This window comes from Podarcis cretensis (assembly GCF_951804945.1).
Source record: "Podarcis cretensis genome assembly, chromosome: 1".
NCBI lineage: Eukaryota > Metazoa > Chordata > Lepidosauria > Squamata > Lacertidae > Podarcis > Podarcis cretensis.
In genome coordinates, this window is record NC_137170.1 from 40,115,001 (window position 1) to 40,139,245 (window position 24,245).

The window sequence follows — 24,245 nt, forward strand, 5'->3', positions numbered from 1 at the left end:
AGGATATTTGCTCTCTCATTTTGCTATAAGTATACTGAATTGAATTCAGATCACAATCACAGCAGGTGCCATCCTGGGGTCAAAAGGGCTTTCTTGCAGTGTATTGTAACATTTATATTCTTCCTCCACCATCTAAGTATCATATCATTGGCACCATTTTCACAGAACTCAACTGATAAGTCCAAGTGATTTTTTATTTTTATTCTTTGGCCACAAACATCCATGAAGGCACTACACCTTTGAACTGAATTATACACAGTCCAGAACTATCAATCCTGAAGTGAGGTACTTATTGCTTTGGCAATATCTGGAGAGGAAGATTTTTGAACCAAAATATATGACAACTGCAGCCAAGTGAACGGAAGAAGCCCACTTTATATTGTCACGTTAATTTTTGGCAGCATCTTCAAGGAAAAACAACAACAAAGGTTTTAAAATTAAAAATGGATTTATCCAGTGCCCAAGAATCATAAGCTTTTCAAACATCCTGCATTGGTAAGATGTCAACCATTATACGCTGATCCTAGCTTTGAGCAGATGTTTACATTTTGTAGCACTTGCTATGGGAATAGTTCATTCAAAGCTGGAGAAGCTTGGCAACTGCTCTTGTGAAAAGAGTAGTTTCTTGGTACATCAATAAAGAAGTAAAGCACAATTGCTCCTAACCACACCTCTGCCAAGGCTTGTAGGATGCTGTTGAATGGGCTGTGGTGCAGGGAACTGAAGAAGGTGGTCCAGAATCGGGTAGAATCACATACCCTTGTGTGTGCAATTTTCAGCCATGCTCACTTTGCTCCCCCAACCCGCATGAGAAGCTCATTGGGGGCTGCTGCAAGCAGGAAGAATGGGAAAGTCACCTTCCCATCAAGGGAATTCAATCAGATTTAGCATTATAAGTTTTCTGCACCAAATGAGTGTCTATTCAGGAGAACTCCTGGAGAAAAAAAATCAGGCTATTGCCACTTCTCTGCTACTGCAAAAAGAACAGCAACAGGAAACACAGAAGAAGGTATTTCTTCAAACAGTGCATAGTTAAACTAAAGAATTTGCTCCCAGAAGATGCAGTGATGGTCACCAACTTGTGTGTTGTTGGTTTTTTTTTAAGGAAATTAGACAAATGAATGGAGGCTAAGGCTATTGGTGGGTACTAAGCCTGATTGCTCAAAGCTACCAGCATGAGTTTGACCAAACTGCGGGAGGCAGTGGAAGATTGGAGTGCCTGGCGTGCTCTGGTCCATGGGTCACGAAGAGACGGACACAACTAAATGACTAAACAACAACAACAAAGCCTGATTGCTATTCGTTGCTCGGTCCCTGCTCCTGCCCACCTAGCAGTTCAAAAGCACATCAAAGTGCAAATAGATAAATAGGTACTGTTCTGGTGGGAAGGTAAACGGTGTTTCTGTGCGCTGCTCTGGTTCACCAGAAGCGGCTTACCCGGAAGCTGTCTGTGGACAAACGGCAGCTCCCTCTGCCAATAAAGCGAGATGAGCACCGCAACCCCAGAGTCGTCTGCGACTGGACTTAACGGTCAGGGGTCCCTTTACCTTTACCTTTACAACTAAATACCAGTTGCTGGAAACCACAGGAAGGGACCTGCTGTGTTCAGGCCTGGCTTGCAGGCTTCCCACAGATATCTGGTTGAACACTGGGAGAACAGGATGCTAGATTAGACAGGTCACTGGTCTGGCTCTCATGTCCTTTAACATGGAAAATGAAACCTGAGAAAATCCTTTCTAAGGGATTTTCACATTTTTTGTGTGCTACAAAATAATTTAACACAGCTTTTAAAAGTATTTAAGGACAGCACTGACATAGATGAAGGGGTTCAAAGTCTTTGCCATGAGTTGTGATTTTGGTCTTGGAGATATTGTGGGATAGTTGTTCCAAGGATGAAGCACTGGAATAAATGTCCGTGGTTGTAAAGTAACGGCAGTGTTTCAAGCTATTTATTCTAGACAGTATTTGCAAGATGTTCTAGAGTAATGCACTAAGTGGCTTGAAAGCACTTTTTAAAGCCCACTGCAATGTAAATGGGCTATAAGACATTGGAAGCAGCATAACCATTTTAGTTGGCACATAACCAGATTTATAACATTTTATGCTAAAACATCATAACACTAAACCCAAATATAAAAATGTATCTATAAGCATCAGTAAATTACTTTCTGCACTGGACAAAAAAAAAAAAAAGTTATGTTATACTCCCCTGAGTAGCTAGCAACTTTTTGCTTTACACCTTTCTCCAGTTCTTTTCTGGTCTAGGTGACATTTAGCCCTTTCTCTTCTTCTGCTCCAGATCCTTGCCTTCGCTTTTATTTTATTTTTTATTTCATAAAATTTATGCACTGCTTGATTGTAAAAAAACCCCAACAACCTCAAAGCACTTTACAAATATATAAAACAAGAAAACAACCCTAGTTTAAAATGTACAAAAGTTAAAATGCTAAAACAGATTAAAATTCCATCAACTTTCTAAGAATTTAGGTAGACTTGTCTAAACAAGAATGCTTTTAGCAGGTGCTGAAAAGAGTACAGTGAAGGCTAGGAGTTCCTAAGTGTTGGCACTGCCGCGCAAAATGAACAAGTTCTTACAAATGCAGAACAGGTATTATGTGGCACCTGTAGTACAGTGGTACCTCTGGTTGCGAACGGGATCCGTTCCGGAGCCCTGTTTGCATCCTGAAACGAACGCATCCCGTGTCTGCATGTGCACGGGTTGCGATTCACTGCGTCTGCGCATGATGTCATTTTGAGCGTCTGCGCATGCGTGAGCGGCGAAACCCGAAAGTAACCTGAAAACGCTCAACCCGAAACTACTTTAACCCGAGGTATGACTGTAGTGCCAATTCTGCCACTCAAAGCGGTAGAGTGGGCAAATGTGGGAGTAAGGCGTTCTCATAGGTAACCTGGTCCCCTTGAACTTGTCGTGATAGCAAATAGACAACCAATGCAGATCTCTGAGCACAGGTGTTATATTCTGGCAATGCCTCACCCCTGTGAGCAACTGTGCTGCATTGTTCTGTACTAACTGCAGCTTCACATTTTCCTGAACTGCTTCCCAGTTTCATTCCTGGCCCTGCTGTTAGTTTCTGTACATGCTCCTGCTCCAACTAAGTTCTGGTTCCCAGTTCTCATACTTTGCTTTCCATGAACTCTCTCCATGCCTGTTGTCTTGCATCTCACACCGATGGAATGCAGCTTTCTTCCTTCTGTAACCTCACCATGTCTGTTCATCGAGCTTGGTCATCTCACCTCAAGTCCTTTTGCTCTCACTCATAAAAATTACAATGGGTTGCATATGCAAGATGACTTCTATGAGTGCAGTGGAACTTCCCCTCCCTCTCATCCCCATGTGTCTCCCCCCACATCTGCTATATGGGAGGACACTTCAGTGCATTTGCAAAAACTGTTCCATTCACACAATAAGTTGGATTCAGCCCAATATTCTGTTCCTAGCTGCTTCTTGTGTATAGCCTGCATTGCAGGGGGTTGGACTAGATGACCCTTGGGTCCCTTCCAACTCTACGTATGTATTTATGACAAAAAAGCATATTATCTTCATCTATTTTCTTTTGACACTGAATTTTAGCAAACGTATTCATTATACGTATTTAATATGTAGCCATCATCTTATTCAGTGTAAATTGAAATAAAGTCCAAAAGCCCCAAAGTAAAATGTAGAGATCTGTGGGAATTATAATAATTTTTCTAGTGATAAAAGCATATCAACTAATCATCTTTCATTTTTTCAGAGTTCTCCTCATCACAAAATAAGCATGCTTTTGTAACAGCATGAGCATATCACAGTGAAAGTTTTATGCACAAAAGTCTATCGCTAAACGACTCTGTTGAATTCAGAGGTTTCAACATTAGGTTAAGACAGACTTAAGGTTCCCTGTCCCAGGCATCTGACCTCCCCCTACAAATGATTAATATAACTTATCTGTGTTCTCACACCATTCAGCGTCAGCCCAAGACATTTTGCTGCCTGAGGCAGAACAGCAAATGGAGTATTCTCTCCACAAATCTAAGCGCAGAGTATCCAAGGCCAGTCAATTTATTTTGGTACCAGAGGAAGAAAAGCACCTCTCCTCCGCCCTGGCAGTAAAAATGCAACAATAAACTAAATAACTAACAACGTTCTGCCCTTTCGTGACCCACAAAAGCTCCTACCTGGGCTTCACCCTGACACCATTGCAGCGAATGTTTCTCGACCCCAGTGAGCAGTGACCTATTTTGTGGGGGCAGAATCCAGGACACACTCGGCATAATTACCCAAAGACACAAAATAAGATTTTGGGTGTGCATGCCATTTTATGATGGGATTCTGTTTATATTTGAAATTCTGTTCTCGTTCTGTGATTTGGTAATTGCTTTATGTTTCAGAGAAAGAACCTGTGATGCAGATTTTTAATTTCAATTAGTTCTACTAGGCAATGTAGGGATGAAGGAAAGAATAGGAGAAACCTGGCTGTCTTCAGACTTAGAGGATTTATCCAGTCACCTATTATGTTCATAACTATGATGTGTACAACTTGGAGATGTACTGCTCACAAAGGAAAGCTAAGAATGGAGCACTTCATTCATAAATGTAAACGACAGATTCAGAATTTGGGAGAACATGCAACCGCAAACCTGTACAGATGGCATTAACAGATTTTGTTAATATTTTTACACAGCCTTTTAAGACAACAGGATAAGAGCTGTAGTGCATATGAGACTTTTCCAGCTCAGCCCACACAGCACTGAATCCCAAATTAAGTCCTGCTCTGGGACTAATTTCTGACAGTGTATATGTAAACCCATTCCTTCCATAGGCATTCTTATATGCACACCGCCTCACAGATTTCCATACACTTCTCTTGCTTTCACAACCCTTTAATAAACTTAGACATTTTGTATGTTTTTATATTATCGAACATTTATGTTACCAATAGCTTCCTTTTCCCCCTGTTCAGCTTCAAGCTATAAAATTATATATCCTGCTCAAAGGAAAATAAAATAAGAACCAATATTATTATTTTTCCTCAGATGGATGAACTAGTATTTCAATATGCAAATTGAAACATATAACTGGGATTATTCTCCACAGAGTTGCTAATCCAGTGAGGGGCGGGTGAATGCATACCTGTACACACTGACTGTAAGGTCCTATGTTGGCCGGGGCCCAGTGAGAGATGCTCTGTACGTGCAAAACCTCCTTCTGTTGACAAGGTGGCTCACCAGTCATCCCATCATACTTCTGTGCCAGGCAGTCCATCTGAAACAAAAGTCCTTCAGGCAAGGGGACTTCCACACAAACTCTGAAACCACAAGACAGGAAGGCAGTTATTTATTGGTTGCATTCACGCATCTTAATATATGACAGGATCTCTTTCCCCTCTCATACTTAGAACTACTACTACTATTATTATTATTAATTGAATTTATATACCGCCCTATACCTGGGGATCTCAGGGGAGTTCACAGAATAAAATCAAGATATAAAACCACAAATACCTAATAAAAATAAAAACAACAACCCAATATCTCTACCCCCAAAAAAGAACACATTTTAAAAGGACATAGGATGAAAATCGGATCAACCTAGTTGAAAAGGAACATTTTTGCCTGGCGCCTAAAGGTGTATAATCCCTGGGAAGAGCATTCCACACATAGGTAGTCACTGCAGAGAAGGCCTGTTCTCGTGTTGCCACCCTCTGGACCTGTTGAGGAGGCAGCACACGAAGGAGGGCCTCAGAAAATGTTCTCAGGGTCTGGGTAGCTTTATATGGAGAGAGGTGGTACTTGAGGTATTGCGGTCCTGAGCTGTTTAAGTCTTTACAGGTCAAAACCAGCACTTTGAATTGGGCCCAGAAACTAATTAGTAGGCAGTGCTGGCGTACCAGGATTGGTGTAATATGCTCAAACTGTCTTGCTCCGGTGAGCAACCTGGCCGCTGAATTCTGCAAGAGCTGAAGTTTCCGAACCGTCTTCAGAGGCAGCTCTATGTGTAACACATTGCAGTCCAATATGGCTCCACGTTTTGAAGGGCCCTTGGGTAAGACATCATCATTGTTCCCACTGAGTGGGCCATCCTCTTCTTCGCCAATGTCACCACCGTTATCTTTCCCTTTGGGTCCAATCTGTTCACCTGGCATATATATAGGGAGAGTCCAGATCAACTGGAGAGTCCTGCTCCTTCTCCTTGCTTACACGTTTGAAGAGAGCACACCAACAAGCAGTAACAGCAAGAAGGATGAGTAGTGGCAGGGCCAGGGGGCTCTGGGAATCGGTAGTAGGCCTCCTACTGAGGAGTGGGCCTTGGAAGGTACCCCATGATGAATACCTGACACTAGCTCTGGTTCAGACACTAAGTTCTCTATATATAGCCAGTAAAGAATCTCTTCATCGTGAAAGCTGACTGCTACAATTTATGGCAGCCTTTTGTCATAAGCAAGTAGGTGTGGCTACTGGACACCCCTCAAAACCTCCTCCAGAAGGTTGGGAAATGCTTTGGAACAGCAAGAGAGCATCTACAGGGTGGCGGTTCATTTGGAGAAAGCAGCTTCCCTCCTGTTCTGTTGAGGCTCCAAATGGAATAGAGCCTTCTGTCAATGGCAGGACATCACTGGATACACTGTGCTTCCTCATTTTTCCTTCAAATTTAGGTGTGCTTGTTCTAGTTCACAGAGCTTCTGTGAAACTGTCAAAACCCATACCCTTTCATATCATGCCTCTATAGGGCGGCCCTCCAAATATTTCCAGTATCTAGAGATTATTGGTCTTGCAGCTATCTGGAAAAACCCAAAGGAAGTTTTACTTCCCATCTTTGTTCTGGTTGTCCCAAATACTTAGCTGTATTACTGATGGCACTGGTAACAAGCCATGTGCTGTTACTTGGTTAACTTCAGAAAACACAGATTCCCCAAAGAAGTTTGGCTTAGGACAGGCATGTCCAAAGTCCGTTTCGTGGGGCCTAATCTGGCCTGCCAGTTGGTTTAATCCGGCTACTGTGGCAGTTTATTTCCTGGGGTAAAATCCTAAAAAAACACCTCAACAGCGTCAACCCTAAAAAAGCTGAATAATTTTGGGGTAAAATCATAACAAAAGCTCAACAATTTCAATCCTAAAAAAGGTCAGCCCCTTGGTTGGCCCTCACGGCCCTTCACTTCATCAAATCTGGCCCTCTTTGAAAAAATGTCTGGACACCACTGACTTAGGACATTCCCTCCAAAGCTGGAAATGAATTCATTTATGCCAACCACATTTCCAACATATTGGTTTAGGGAAGGTGTTTTTCATAGATGAGCTAATTTTATGGGCATAGAAAGACACCAAAATACCTTTGTGAGCATAGTTTATCTCAATTATGCTGAGATTATGTTTGTGTAGGATTATCCAAAATTTGGTTGTATTCAACTAAGTCATATTCATATCAGACCCACTGAAATAAATGCATCTAAGTTAGTTATGTCCATTAACTTTAACGGACCTACTCCAAGTAGGACTACTGTTGAACACCACCCCAAAATATCTAAGGGGCACCAGGCTGGGATGGGTGCTCTATAATATGTAGAAACTTATTTCCATTATTTGTGGAACTCTTCTTAACTGATTATATACTGGGATAATACAGAGAATTATTATTATTATTATTTTGTAAGTTATGGAGCATGATATTAGTAAGGAACATTGGATATTTATCTCAAGAAAGTCACCAATGCAATGAGTTTCACAGAGATCCAATTAGTAGTAAAGCTATTACCAAGTGAGGGGAAATATATCTTATTAACTGGAATAAGTAATAAAGCCCTCAACAGGAAAAAAAAATCCTAAAGAATTTGCTACTTATAAAATATTTTATGCAACATTAAAAATATTTTAATTGTAGTGTCCTTATTTCATGAATGTTATATATTAATTTTTTTATTAAGAAACAGAAATGAAATACATTTGGATTCCAAATTAAGAGAAATGAGAAGGAAAACATGCTTGTTCTGAATCATGGTGAACTCCAGTATGGATACTGAATAGAAAGGCAAACCTAGAAACGGCAGTCATGGAAGCAGAAGATTGGAAAAATATCCATTAAAACCTGTATGGGAAGACAGGTGAACAGTTGTGCTCCATATTTTTCCCCCACCCTGAAGAGCAGTCCCCTGATAACACTTTATAATCTGCTTTCTAAACTCTTCCAAGTCACCAAAACAGTTTGCAACATTGCCAGAGTTGATGTTCCTGGAAAAGAAAGAAAAAGCTCCACTGCACGCATGTATTTTCATTAGGGGAGTGCATTGCTTCAGCTGCTGCAAAATATAGCTGCTCATGTCCTGGTGGGAGATAGGAGGCTAGTTCAACAAAACCAGTTCCACTGGTCACCAGTGCCTTTCTCATCCCAGTTCAAAGTGCTGTTTGCAAAGCCTTAAATGGTTTCAGTCCAAGTCACCTGCAGGGCTACCTTCATAGAATCACAGAATTCTACAGTTAGAAGGGACTCCAAAAGTCATCTAGGCCAACCCCCTGCAATGCAGTAATTCACCCCTATCAACCTGGCTGCACGCTAAGATTAGCAACAGAGGCCCTTTTCACATGCTCACCTTCAAGAGCAGTCAGAATGCTAAGTACGAGGGAGGGAAGAAGGCCTTTCCCACATCTGGATCACATTATCCCAAGTCGCAAGGTGGTTAGATTGGTCTCAACTAGGGCCAGGGCCTTTTCAGTACTGGCCCTGACTTGGTGGAACGCTCTGTCACAAGAGAGTAGGGCCCTGTGGGACTTGACATCTTTCTGCAGGGCCTGCAAGACAGAGCTGTTCCGTCTGGCCTTTGGTTTGGACTCAGTCTGACCCTTATGTTTCCCTCCCCTTAGGGTTTTGATCTATGGGCTACTTTTAAAATGAGGCTGCATTTTAAATGGCATTTTAACCTGTATTTTAAATTGGTTCCCCCCCCCATTATGTTTTTACTGTAATTTTACTGGTGTTAGCTGCCCTGAGCCCGGCTCTGGCCGGGGAGGGTGGGGTATAAATAAAAATTATTATTATTATTATTATTATTATTATTATTATTATTATCAGCAGGTATCCACCAAGCCTGTTCCACCATGGTGGGCATTCAGAAGAGCCCTGAAGATTCATTCATATTCACCAGTCTTTTTCTAAGGTGATTTCTCTGAAGTTACTTTACTCGGATACTTTTTTCGCTTGATGCTGTGTACTGCTGACTTATATTCATTTATTTGAGGTTTTAATTGTATTGTATTGCATTTTATTAAGTCACCACAGGAGGCCTTTTCGCCCATAAAAGTATTTCACATAAACTAACTGAAATGAACAATGTCACTCTAAATGCCTCAGTTGGACCACTATATCCAATTTAATTCACTGTGCACTAAATAAGGTTGCTGTTAAACAGAAGAAACTCTTATCACTCAAACAAGCTCCTTCTCCTTGAATACTTTCGAGAGTTCCCTGGGAAGAGGAATTGGTTGTTAAGCCACTCTAGGAATTGTAGCTCTGTGAGGGGAATAAGGGCCTCCTACAAATTATCAGCACCCTTAACAAGCTACAGTTCACAGAATTCTTTGAGAGTATGGCCAGGACCAATAAAAGTGGTATAAAACTGCTCAATAATAATAATAATAATAATAATAATAATAATAATAATAATAATAATAATAAATAATTTATTTATACCCCGCCCATCTGGCTGGGTTTCCCCAGCCACTCTGGGCAGCTTCCAACAAAACACTAAAATACAATAACCTATTAAACATTAAAAGCTTCCCTAAACAGGGCTGCCTTCAGATGTCTTCTAAATGTCAGGTAGTTATTTTTCTCTTTGACATCTGGTGGGAGGGCGTTCCACAGGGCGGGTGCCACTACCGAGAAGGCCCTCTGCCTGGTTCCCTGTAACTTGGCCTCTCACAGTGAGGGAACTGCCAGAAGGCCCTTGGCGCTGGACCTCAGTGTCCGGGCAGAATGGTGGAGGTGGAGACGCTCTATATAGTGCACATGTTGCCTATGACCAGGAAGGCCTATGTTCAAATCCCTACTAAGCCATGATATTCATCAAACAGTCCTGAGTCAGTCACCATCTCTCATCCTGTTAACTTAGAGTTGCTGGGGCGGGGGTGGGATGAAGAAAACCATGTATCTAGAGCTCCTTGAAGGAAAGTCAGGCTATAAATGTATTAAACAACCACAACAATGCTGTAATGAAATTGGATGTTAGGTTTGGGACGAGATGATTCCGTGGCAGAGGGTCTAAGCTCAAGATGAAACCAGACAGTGCATTCAAGGATATGCACAGCTCTTCCAGGATAGTGGGTATAAACTTGGGGTGTGTACCTAAAAGACCTTAAGAGGAGGACATTCATGTGACAACTGTAAAGCAGCTGCTAAAACAGACATAGAAATAGGTGAAATGAAGTCCAGAAACGAAATATGACAAAAAGTGTCATAAATAAAGCAGCGTAGTAGCAATGAAGTATATTCCAGAGTATCATAAATATAAGGTAGCAGTAGTAAGAACCTACCTTGCTGGGGGACACAAATCAAATGCTGTCACATAGACTGAATTAATCACAGCAAAATCTTTCATGCTCTTCATATACAGATGGACCAAAATAATATCTGTCAATTCCAATCCCTTTGAATTCAGATGAGCTGCACGTGGAAAAACAATGCAGCCGTTAAAAGCGGGAGCAATTACATTTGTACCAGAATAATACGAGGAATACTTTTTTCAAAGTATTTCCCCAAGAAAAGCAAGCAATAACATATTAACATTCTCTTGGGCTGTCTGAGGTCAGTCATTACATAGAGGCAACTGTCACACAAAGGATGTTTAGAAAGTAACGAATTGTCTTATTTCACTTGTTTAAAAAACACCTTCACATGCTGTGTCATGGCATTGTTGTCTTTTCTGAAGTGAATTAAAAAGAACAATTTTCAAGCATTAGGAGTTGGATCCAATGAACCACAACTGGAAGGAAAACAGCCACCAGCACTATAGAGTTATGATTTTTACAGCGATATACTGTGTCCCACAACACGTGCAGTGTCTTCTGATTTAGTTTCACTTTTCTCAGAAAATGTGAAATTGCAGCTTTAGATCCAGCCCTAGCCTGTTAATCAGATGGCAGCATTTCCTCATTCAAGTACAAATATATTTGAAAATGAGCAAGAACATAAGAAGAAGAAAAAACGATCCAGAAAATATGTGCAAGTATATCAGAGGTGTTTGAGTTTAGCAGAGTTTCTCTGAATCGGGATGACTAAAGCTGCCTTCTAGCTCAATAATTCTGAACACATCGTTAGTTCCATGAGCAGCTCCTAACTAGGATGGTATGGTTGCAGAGTCATTTTGGGATCTAGCGGATCCTAGCCCAACTCAGTCCCACCGTCAGAATGGCCCTGTTTGGCAAGTGGAACAGGGAGCTCTGCACTAGTTATCTACCACTTGGACTACTGCAATGCGCTCTACGTGGGGCTACCTTTGAAGGTGACCCGGAAACTACAACTAATCCAGAATGCAGCAGCTAGACTGGTGACTGGGAGAGGCCGCCGACACCACATAACACCGGTCTTGAAAGACCTACATTGGCTCCCAGCAGGTTTCTGAGCAGAATTCAAAGTGTTGGTGTTGACTTTTAAAGCCCTAAATGGCCTCGGCTCAGCATACCTGAAGGAGCGTCTCCACCGCCATCGTTCAGCCCGGACACTGAGGTCCAGCACCGAGGGCCTTCTGGCAGTTCCCTCACCGCAAGAAGCAAAGCTACAGGGAACCAGGCAGAGGGCTATCTTGGTAGTGGTGCCCGCCCTGTGGAATGCCCTCCCATCAGATGTCAAAGAGAGAAACAACTACCTGACATTTAGAAGACATCTGAAGGCAGCCCTGTTCAGGGAAGTTTTTAATGTATTTTTAATCCTTGTTGGAAGCCGCCCAGAGTGGCTGGGGAAACCCAGCCAGATGGGCGGGGTACAAATAATAAATTACTATTGCTATTGCTATTACTCAGGGATGGATGGTGGCATCACCCTGTGTATTGGTGTGGGTGGGTGTCTGGGGGATCAAATGGTTGGACTGCAGTCGAAGTTGCTGACTTCTGCCAACTCTAGATAGACATTTTAAGTGTTTGGGTCATAGAATACATGGATGCATAAATTTATTTCTTTTAAAAAAACAGATATAGGGTTGAACACTCTGTGTAACTAACAAGCTTGTTGCCTTAATCTTGGGAGTTAGAACAACTGTGCACATTTGTGCAGTCCATTAGTAGATTTCCATTCGGCAAAGTATGAACTCTCCCAGAAGGTATTAAAAAAGTTGGCTTTGTAACAAGGCTTGTGCTTCCTCCACCTTCTCACTGGGCGATGCAGAGCAGGACAGTAGGGCAAGCAGACAGCAGGTATGGCTTTTCTAGGAAAAGGTTATAACACATACCTAAAGTGTCTCAGCAATGTTCTGGCAAAAAAAAACATGTGGAGGTTCCTTCAGCTGACAGGACCATAATTCATTCCGTGTCCCCACCCCCTGCTCAGAGAGCAAAATAAATAGCCACAGGAAATGCAAGCATTACCTGGGACCAAAACGCTAGTAGTTGGCCAGAAATGGAAAACAATACTTCAAATGTAAGTAACCTGCCAAAAACAGTAGGAAGCTTAGCTTCTGGCCCAGAGGCACAACCACTACTTTTTGTCTAATTCTAATGAAAAGAAAGGCAAGGACGTATAATATTTGGATTGGCTGGGGTCCATGGAAATATAACAAGCAGCAAGCAAACGTGATAGAGCCCCATTGCTTACATTTACATGTTATGCTGAAAAGATTTATGCAGAACTTTGTTGCCTTTACCTACAAGCCTGATTACAGCCTCCTTGCTGATTTCCAGGCTGTTAAGAACTAGCTTAAGGGTCCTTTAGAAAGCATGATGCCTTTTGGCTTTCAAAATTGCTAGCGCTTCTTTATCATTCTGTATTCAGTCATGAACTCAGCTGCACAAGCCAAATGTTAAGATTTTATGAGCTAATACATCAAAAGTATCCGTGAACAAGAATACAAGCTTGCCCATTGCCGCCTCAGAGAGCAATTTCCATTTTTATGAATGAAAAAGATGCCTGCATAAACATTTCTTTATTTAAAAGTGTAAAATGAGGAAAGATGCAGAACAAAATGGAAGCATTTTGTTTTATATGTCAATATCTTGTAAGGGTTTGATAGTAAGAAATCCAGCTACTACGATTCCCAAGATAGCAATTCTTTCCTTGCATTAAGTACATAAACGAGATTTAAAGCCACTGACCTAATCCTGGATGCCAAAATGTACCACAGCCACAGCTTTCTGGAGAACTCAATTTAAAATTATGGTGATAAAGGCAGTTTAGCAAGCAGAAAGCATACACAACACAGAGTGCATACAGCAAAATATAAAAGTATGAAAACAAATCCCACTGTCTTTTATAAATGACACAATGAAGAGCGTAGAGCCTGATTGCAAATGATTTTAAACGTGTTCACATATAGTGACTCCATTCTGCAAACACCTGCTGCCAAGCCTTTAATGTTAAATATGACAGTTCTCACATTGTTCTTTTTCATAATGAGCAATCCTGAGATAGCTAACCAAACAAATCTGTAAACAATAGAAATAATCAACCAATTTTTTAAAAGAAAGAATTGATTAATCAATGCATTTCAAAACAATTTGATTAGAATTTGTAGCAGATATGAGAGACAGTCATCCGTTCTCCTACGCACATTCCTGCATCCTTCTTCAATTCTGGCAGTGGGGAGAACAGCAAAAGAGACTGAAAAGTCCCAGGATAGTGAACTAGGTGACCAAAGATTTGAGTGACCTGGCATGCTCAGATAGGGAGCGGCCAGCGGCCTAGATTCTTTGAGGAAACAAGACCCTTTCTTCTCTCTGGAAGGTCTGCTGCTTAGATCTATCTTGTTTACAAACAGCTGGCCCCACCCACTCATAGCAAAACAGATTGCATACTCTCTATAGCACCTCCTTTGCTGCTGCTTAAGAGAGCCTGCAATGTAGAAACAATTGGTCTTTTAAATTTGCATTCAAACCATTACATCAACTCATCACCCCAATTATTGATAAGAAGTTGCAGCGCTAATTAAAGCAGATGTATTCTGCATGTTACATTGTATTATTTAAATCCCTAATAAACCACCTCGGAGAGACAAAAAGACATTCTTAGCCGATTCTTGCACGCTTCCTCCTTCCGATGCATTTAGGAGAGCACTGATGCCTGTTAGCCACTGGTAGCCCTGCGGAGACTTCACTGAGGTTTCAAACGTCTTATCTGTAAAAATGTAAGTTTTAAAAGATGAGGTTGTAATGGCAAGTGGTTTAGCCTTATTTAGTCTTTCCTATGAAAACAAGCTACAAGACTGGCTACTTTAAGGTTTTTACAACAAAAGCAGCCCTACATTCCCAATGTTAATACTTATGACCCCTTGAAAGAAAAAAAGTGGATTATCACTTTGATGATGTCCAAATGTATATTTCATGATGTATAAAGCAATTCACAAACCAAACAGTATACTCATATCCTTTTTACTAGGAACTAACATCCAGCAAACATACTTAGGATTGGTATACATATACAACACACTATTCTATTTATTTCAACCCAAAAGAATTGTCCAACTGAATAAATATCACACTATTTTAGGATGTTAAAGGTAAAGGTAAAGGGACCCCTGACCAATAGGTCCAGTCATGGCCGACTCTGGGGTTGCCGCGCTCATCTCGCTTTATTGGCCAAGGGAGCCGGCGTACAGCTTCCGGGTCATGTGGCCAGCATGACTAAGCTGCTTCTGGTGAACCAGAGCAGCGAACGGAAACGCCATTTACCTTCCTGCCGGATCGGTACCTATTTATCTGCTTGCACTTGGACGTGCTTTCGAACTGCTAGGTTGGCAGGAGCAGGGACCGAGCAACAGGAGCTCACCCCCAACGTAGGGATTCGAACCACCGACCTTCTGATCAGCAAGTCCTAGGCTCTGTGGTTTAACCCACAGCACCACCCGCGTCCCTCATTTTAGGATGTTACCATTTCCTAAATCATACTGCTGTACTATTTGCATGGTGTGTATATATTTAAGTTCAGGTGCAACTGTCAAACGCACCATTACATACAAATGAATAAAGCCTATGAACTGGTTTTACATCAAACATAGAAAGCTCCCTTTCACAGTGTCAGACTATTGGCCCATCTAGCTCTGCACTGTCTACACTGATTGGCAGTAGCTCTTGAGGGTTTCAGGCAGATACGTCTTTCCCAGCCCAGCCAAGGACTGAACCTGGGATGTTTTGCATGCAAAGTATGTGCTCGACCACTGAGTTAAGACCCTTCCCACAAGCAAATAAGTGATCCAATTAAAGGTTTGGAGCCAACTGAGCCCTAGAATGAATGGAAAACACTTTGGTTACTTGTATGTCTCTGATTGCAACCTTCAATGGTAAGTCATGCCACAGTGACACATTCCAGGCATTCTGGAAGCTGCTCTGACCCTCAGGGGCAGTTTTTCACAGAGGCTGCAACAGGAAAAATGAAGCAGTAAAACTGGATAATCAGAACCCCACTCCAAGATATTAGGGTCCAAGCCACAGCATCACTTGAGCTCTGAAAGTGCAGCTTTCTCCCGATTGAAGTGCAAAGTGTTTGCGGTCAGGGATATTTGCAGGGAAACCAAAATGCTTGTTTACAAAGCTATTGCACTACCAACCTTACTGTATGCTTGTGAAACATGGACCACTTATAAACAACATCTCCAACTCCTTGAAAGATTCCATCAATGATGTCTCAAAAAAATTGTATAGATCACTTGGGAAGACAGGTGAACTAATGCCAGTGTAGTGGAATAAGCAAAAATCAACAGTTTTGAAGCGATGATTCTTCAACATTGACTTTGTTGGACTGGTCATGTTGTGCGGATGCCTGATTTTCGTCTTCCAAAGCAACTTCTCTATTCCAAACTTTAACATGGTAAGCGTAATTCCAGTGGTCAACAAAAGAGGTTTAAGGCTCCCTGAAAGCAAATCTAAAAAAATGTAGTATAAACACAAACAACTGGGAAACACTGGCCTGCAAGCACTCCAATTGGAGAGCAGTCTTTACCAAATGTGTTGTGGGTTTGAAGACACTTGAACTCAGGATGAAAGGGAGAAATGGCAAACCCTCACTGTGATCAACTCCCACCCAGAAACCTATGTCCCCGCTGTAGAAGGACGTGTGGATCCAGAATTGGCCTCCACAGTCAAAACCATGTTTATGGAAGACAATCTTACTTGGCTACGAGTGATCACCAAAGAAAAAGAAGCAGCACTAACTTTTGTGCCTGCAAATCCTTCCACATCCATCCATGACATATGATGGCAATACGGGCTGTAAAATCGCGCAAATATTTAGGATTATGTCTTCAAATTATTCATTAGCAACTCAATGTATTGAAAGTGAAGTGGGCTATTTGAAGAAGGTGGTGCATGAGATTCTGAATCAGAGGTATGGACTTGAAGTATGTTACAAAGAAAAACAAGAGCCCTGAACAGATCTGTTCCATTTCCCCAAGCATTACTCTATTACTCTTGCGTGCAGTACTTTATTGAAACAAATAGGACTTCTCAGAATAGAGTGCCTTTTTGTGGGATGGAGCTCTAATTCATGCAGATAAATAAGAGCTGCAGCCCTATAGCTCAAATTTAAAGAGGCATGGGCACATCATCTGGGAGGAGATCAACATCGGAAAGCTATAATAGTTATTAACACTAATGGGAATTATATGTATAAATCTCCCATGCATGCAGGAGAGAGTCATTAGAGTCCAAGAGTGAAAGCCTTGAACTTCCTTCTAAGAAAAATGCTGACATCCCTAATAAGATTCTGAAGGTAGGATGAAGGAAAACAAGAAGTCAAAAGACCTCTACTGCCAATCCCAAGTTGGTAAAACAACAACAACAACACACCAAAAACTAAAACATTCTGTTGGTATTGTTAAAAATAAAACCTTCACTCACTTTATGATAAAATTACTTTATGACACTACAGATACTAATTTACTCACTAATGCCAGGCCATTTGTGTATCATCCACATTGCACTGCAAACAGTCACTGTAATTATTTTTGCATTTAAAATGCAATGTAATTACGTGGTCTTAGAATTCATTTACTTCTGACCTCACTCCTAACATTTCTCTCTCTCTCTCTGCCTTCCAATCACCTGCCAACTTATGATAGCACTCCAAGCATTTGCAAAGTGTTTTCTGGTCCACAAAAGTTTATGCCGCAATATATTTGTTAGTCATTATTTATTTTTTATTGATTACATGCATATACTGGCCATGCAATTGAGTTACCTTTGTTTACAGACCATTAAAAATACAAAATACGCAAAATGTAAATGATAAACATTCAAACCAGTTGTAAATAAATCAAGAAGGCCATAACCAACACAAAACCAGTAACTGAAAACAATTGAAACACTACATGAAACTAGCAAGGGGAATAACTTAGTGCAGAGATCCAGAAACACTAAAATAGATGTAGCATTATAATTAAGAACATAAGAAGAGCCTGGTGGATCAGGCTAATGGCTCTCACAGTGACTGGACAATTACCTGTTGGAAACCGCAAGCAGGATTTGAGATCAAGAGCACGCGCTTTTCCTGTGGTTTCCAGCAACTTGTATTCAGAAGCCAACTGTGGAGGCAGTGCATATAGCCACTGCGGCTAGCAGCCATCGATAGCCCTCTCCTCCATTAAAATGAAAAGGCCTGAAATAATGAAAAGGTATTCACCTGGCACCTAAAACACCACAGAGTGGGCACCAGGGAAGTCTCTGCAGGGTGGATATTCCATAGACAGAGTGTCGCCACCGATAAAATCCCTTCCTTGGTTGCCAGGAAAGTATTTAAGGAGCTACTAGGCTCTTTGTTGGTTCTGATGCTACAAACTTACATGGCTATCATGGCTATCGCTTAAGGAAATTGTATGTATCCTTAATGACTGAGGAGAAGCAGAAAACTCACTGGACTTCACAGAAGAAGGCCCAGAAGTGTCCCAGATGATGCAAGCGGCTTCCTTTCGCTCATCTGACGTGGGCCATGTGTTTTCTTCAAACTGCTTTTCACAAGAACAGCTCACAGCCAGGGCTTTGCTCAGAGGTTGCACCTGCTTGAAATAAATATGGCAGCACACATTATGTCAAAAGGAGAAGCCCTTGGACAAGCAAATCATTTCGAGGTAAAAGGAATGGAGCGCATTTTATTTCATTTTAGAGCAAGATGTGGAGGCAAGATGTTAATGCCTGTAACTGAGACTGAGTTTCCACATATAGTTGCTAACACTTAAGTCCCCAGGAGATCAATGAGATTTGCACACATAAAACTGGATTGCAACCTTGGCGAACAGTGCAACGTAATGATTTAATTTACTTAGTACAATTAACGGAGAATCATTATATAGATAAAGCAATGCAAATCAATAATACACATGGGAACATTCATCATGTTCATGGTAATAGAGACAAGAAATCAACCTTAAATGAAACCTTAAAACACTCAAACTGCAGGTCTGTTTAATCTAAAATACAAAACTGTTTTGTGAAGTGACCAAAACAAGAACCCGCCTCTGTCTGCTCCTCTTCTTCTAGTGTGACTCAGGCTTCTTTTCCTCACTCTAAGGAAGTGCTGCTAGCATGATTCGGATCTTCACAACCTAACGAGTTATCCAGTACACAATACCGAAATTTACAGCATGGGTGGGGGAAATATAGACTAGCAAATATATGGTGACCTGCACAGTACCTGTCAGATGCTAGTTATTTCTACAAAGAATGATGGACTGGATGGATCTCCAACCCAGAATGGCACATGCTCTAAAATAAGGATACATATTTGGATTGAGGGTCTACAGTTCACCAAACAACTTTTTATATCTGAGAGATAAAGAACAACCATTCTTTTTACAATTATTTTTGCCTGATCATTAAGTGCAGAAGCCTAAAAAAACACGCAAGACCTCAAGTGCACCCAAAGTAGACTTTTATGTCTGAATTGCTTTAAAAACATATTGCTGTTTTTACAGATTGTTTAATGAAGACTGGGGACTAGACTGAAAGACAGCGACTTCCTTAAGGATCAGCATCGGAACGTGGGTTACTGAATCTTTCGCTGTTTTGCCCAAGTCCCTACCCGGTATGTCCACACTGGCTTTCCAATCTAAACAAGCAGAACACTAACTTTCATTCTAGTGGGGCTGTAGGCGTTTTGTAATGTCAGGATAAAAATCCAAATTAGAGAAAGTGAACAGTTTTTGGTCCTGTGGGCTGTAGTATTTGGGACAAGCGGCCATGTTCCCTTTATAAAAACTAAGGACTAAATTGCTCTGGCAGCATAGGAAATCCATCAGTGTCACTGCTGCCACCCGTGGAAATCTCTCGAACAGCATTAGGCCTAAGAATCCTCATCAACTTTGGCATGTCTGTGCCAACACAGGTAGAGCTGCCAGATCCTCTGTACTCATTGCTTTCCTTCCAAGAACAAGGTCAATTTTTTCTTTCCCTTAAGAGACTTCCACACAAAGCAGGCCATGTGCAGAATGCCCATTAACAATCTACTCCCACCCCCATGAAATATTTGTGTTTCTGCCTGCACAGGACTAAGCAAATGCTTACAATGCCCTGACAATATGAAATGAATTCTTACATTCTCTCTTCAGGCCCTCAGCATTGTACAAAACGCTTCTGAGAAGTATTTCCTAATGAAGATTTATTATAGAAGGCCATGATTCGCCAATCATTTGCCCCCTCGCTAGTGCGGGAACAGAGTGATATCTTGCCATAGCCCTCTTAATTTCCATTCTCTTTCTGACAAAACAGAAAAATACAATGCATTGTAGATGGTTCTCTTATATCCACACCTTTGGGTAAAATGGTGAGATGTGGTTGTGGGCACACTGAGGATTGGGTCCCTGTAAACTTCTTGGAATAAAGAACCTGATTTTGCTACATGCCTCAAGTTTCATGTACACCTTAAAAAGAACAACCATAATTAGCAGCCGCAGTGTCTAACTTGTCAGAGATCTTCATTTCCTTGGCAGAGGAGGCTTGTTGTTACAAAAATCTAAAACTGACAGCGTTTCTCCCACTGAGCAGTTCTCTCAGAATAGAACAGAGCATAAAACTCTGAAGTTAGAAGGAAAAGGCTCTGATAATCTCTTTGCTTCTTGTTTTCTGCCTTGATCAGTTCTCCTGTTAAAACAACATTTTGAGGGAGACCACATGCAGCTTCGTGCACTGTGAACAGACATATGAGATAGATATTACTTGGGTGGGGAATAGACTTGCCATATCAAGTAGAGAACGAGTGAAAGATTTCTCTGTCTTTCAAAGGAAAGAAAGAAACGAGTGTTTGTGTGTGTAGCTTGTGTGTGTGTGTGTGTGTGTGTAGCTGCATTCATTTCTTAAAGGAGAAAATGATGGGTTCATCTTTTGCCTGTTACAAAAGAAAAGCATATAATGTCACACCTTTCCAAGCAAAAGAATTTCAAGATCAGTAAGGCATATTTTCAGTTGGCACATGTATGCCATTTATGAGATCCCCTATGAAGATGGTTATGGTGATATGAGAAATGCACCAACATCTCAGGAGTGTTAAGTACATTAAGAAAAATATCCCAGGCTGCCTGGAATCTCTCACTGATAGCACATGAACCAAAGGAGAAGGTGGCATATGGCTCAAGGTCATGGTTTTAAACTACCTTGTGGAAACAGATGCAAATCCCCATTTCTTTTCTTTTTAAAAGCTTTTTACAAGTGATATTTAAAAGTTTTTAAAGTATTTTGATCCAGTGGGGATTAAGAGAATATTTCATAGTTGAGAAGCTGGGTGGGCTTGTTTTAAGGAAAGATAAATCAAGTCTTACATGCAGGATTCTGCTTCTTTAGTCCATAAGATTTGTTTGTGTTTGGCAGGAACATTTTCTCCTATTACCACCAGGCATCATGCACGCGCGCGCACGCGCACGCATGCACGCACACACACACATATATAGTATTTTGGTATATATATATATATATATGAACATGCATGCATATCTATATTTATTAAACTGAAAGATATGCTTTGCAATTTACATAGAAATAAATGTTTTTTCTGAATTAATTGTTAATGAATCACATCTCCATCTTGAGATACACAATTAAGCACAACTTGCATATCAGAGGCCTTGACTCCAAGAGAAACCTCAGAAAATTATGTCCCTTCAAAGGTAATTCCCACCTCCCTATTTCTGCAGTTACTCAAGTAAGGAAAGGTGTGGGGGGGTCCAATAGAATCCATTTTCTGACCATTATTTTGTGTTGTGCTTCTTTAAGCCTGACCATGAAAATTTGCAGAGTTCAAGTCACCATTTTTCGGTGTAGCAGGATAGCTCAACCAGTACAGCAAGAGACTCTTAATCTCAGGGTTGTGGGTTTGTGTCCCATGTTGTACAAAAAGATTTCTGCACTGCAGAAGGTTGAACTAAAAAACTGACCCTCGCGGTCCCTTCCAACTTGACAATTCTATGATTCTATGATCTGCGCAAAGAGAATCAAATGAGAGAAGAATTCAACGTCAGTCTTGGATATTTGAAAGTAGAGCTGAAAGAGTATGGACATTCGTATAGCTGTGGCTTTTGCCACCCTCAAAAACTACCCTCCCTTCCAGCAAGTTTTGTTGTTGTTTAGTTGTGTCCGACTCTTTGTGACCCCATGAACCAGAGCACGCCAGGCACTCCTGTCTTCCACTGCCTCCCACAGTTTGTTCAAACTCATGCTGGTAGCTTCGAGAACACTATCCAACCATCTCATCCTCTGTTGTCCCCTTCTCCTTGTGCCCTCCATCTTTCCCAACATCAGGGTCTTTTCCAGGGAGTCTTCTCTTCTCATGCGGTGGCCAAAGTATTTGAGTCTCAGCTTCATGATCTGTCCTTCCAGTGAGCACTCAGGGCTGATTTCCTTCAGAATGGAGAGGTTTGATCTTCTTGCAGTCCATGGGACTCTCAAGAGTCTCCTCCAGCACCATAATTCAAAAGCATCAATTCTTCGGCGATCAGCCTTCTTTATGGTCCAGCTCTCACTTCCATACATCACTACTGGGAAAACCATAGCTTTAACTATATGGACGTTTGTTGGCAAGGTGATGTCTCTGCTTTTTAAGATGCTATCTAGGTTTGTCATTGCTTTTCTCTCAAGTAGCAGGCGTCTTTTAATTTCGTGGCTGCTGGAGAAGGGCAAGTATGTTCACCCATTCAAAATTAGCATAGGAACACTACTTTCCCTCTCCTTGGCTGCACCATGTTATGATGCCATCATATTAATAATGCAATCTCTGACTGGATGTGATCACTTGAAGATATGATCACCTTGGAAGAACTAGTACAAAAGCAGCAGCAGAACTTAAGAGTTCACATTAATTCAGCTCCTGAACCATTTGTTGCCATTTGTGTTTTTACAGGAATGTGATAAAAGGGTAAAGCAAAGCTTAAGTTTGTTTGAATGTTAATGGCATTGAAATGAACTGAAGGGGTTCTAGCAATGAGGTTAAAAATAAGATTGGATGGATAATTAGACAAATTAATTGGATATGAATTTGCTGAATTAATTTTTAACAGGGATACAAAAAAGGGATATGTGAGGAAGTCAAGAAAATAAGTGAATCAAAGATGAGAAGTAAAAAGAGGGATTTTTGTGTTTTTTCTTCTTCTTTTTTAAATGTGTTTTTTCTTTTCTTTTTTGAAACTATTTTTCTTTCTTATGTATTTTATAACTTTGTATTTTTGTGTATTTGTTTTTCTTTTTCTTGTTTGTTGTCTTTTCTAAAACTTAATAAAAAGATTTATTAAAAAAAAGAAGCAAAGCTTAAGTTTGTTACCAGTTCATGTCCTTTCAGGGAAAGTAGGCCCTAATGATCAGCCATGGATTATTGACAGTGGGCATTATGAAATAGTTATCCTTGCAGCAGGGATTCTCTTTTTACTAAATAACCCTGATATTTCAGTTGACAGAGCTAATTATGTGATTTCCCTCCTATTCTAGCACATAAGACTATGCCATAAATATTCCCAACAAAATTACATGGTTCCCCCTCCCCCATACTATTTACTTCAAAAATTAAAATGTTACAACGGGAATTCTATAGTTATATTCCTTGAGCAATAAGTGCTCCCCCCCCAAAGCAAGCAAAGGGGAATCCATCTGTAATTAAGGCCTACAGAGATTACAACAATATAAAGTGTGAAAAGCAGCAGTGATATAATACTTACACAAATGACTATGATTTGAAGGCTTCCTAAATGCACAGCTTATGCTGCTTTTAGACAGCAATTTTGATGTGGCTTATTTCCAGCTCAGGTAACAGAACTTTTTTATTATTACTTCAGTTAAACACAGGTATTTTGTTTGCTAAATCATATCAGAATGGTCCATATAATTGTCCCATCACCAGACGGTAAGCAAGCAAAGAGGGCTGTATGATTACCTGAACTAAGAGAGATCTGAGGGAAATGGACTACAAGGTCCCCTCCAACTCCAACTCCAAGTCAATGTTTTTATGTTGTTTTATGTGTTTATGTTGTTTTATGTTGTTTTATGTGTTTCTTCTTGGGAGAAAAGCAATGACAAACCTAGACACAATCTTAAAAAGTAGACATCACCTTGCCAACAAAGGTCCGTATAGTTAAAGCTATGGTTTTCCCAGTAGTGATGTATGGAAGTGAGAGCCGGACCATAAAGAAGGCTGATTGCTGAATTGATACTTTTGAATTATGGTGCTGAATGAGACTCTTGAGAGCCCCATGGACTGCAAGAAGATCAAACCTATCCATTCTTAAGGATATCAGCCCTGAGTGCTCACTGGAAGAACAGATCGTGAAGCTGAGGCTCCAATACTTTGGCCACCTCATGAGAAGAGAAGACTCCCTGGAAAAGACCCTGATGCTGAGAAAGACTGAGGGCACAAGGAGAAGGGGATGACAGAGGACGAGATGGTTGGACAGTGTTCTCAAAGCTACGAAAATGAGTTTGACCAAACTGTGGGAGGCAGTGGAAGACAGGAGTGCCTGGCGTGCTCTGGTCCATGGGGTCATGAAGAGTCGGACACAACTAAACGACTAAACAACAACAACATGTGTTTAAGAAATGTAAGTCAGTCCTGGAATTTTATTGAAGGGTGGTATAAATCTTTTTTTAAAAAA

At 40.9% G+C, this 24,245-nt stretch overlaps 1 protein-coding gene across 5 annotated transcripts in view; it reads right to left on the reverse strand.

The window, feature by feature from the left end:
• DPH6 (diphthamine biosynthesis 6) overlaps positions 1-24,245 on the reverse strand; it is a 228,915-nt gene that overhangs the window by 112,056 nt on the left and 92,614 nt on the right. For 4 of the 5 annotated variants that reach the window (XM_079954618.1, XM_079954619.1, XM_079954616.1 and 1 more), the window contains exons 9-12: positions 18,038-18,182; positions 14,177-14,308; positions 10,522-10,651; positions 5,132-5,306 (exon numbers count right to left, since the gene is read on the reverse strand). In XM_079954618.1, coding sequence (XP_079810744.1) covers positions 5,132-5,306; positions 10,522-10,651; positions 14,177-14,308; positions 18,038-18,182 — 582 coding nt within the window. The remainder of the gene's footprint in view (positions 1-5,131; positions 5,307-10,521; positions 10,652-14,176; positions 14,309-18,037; positions 18,183-24,245) is intronic. The other variant, XM_079954617.1, reaches the window with a different exon arrangement.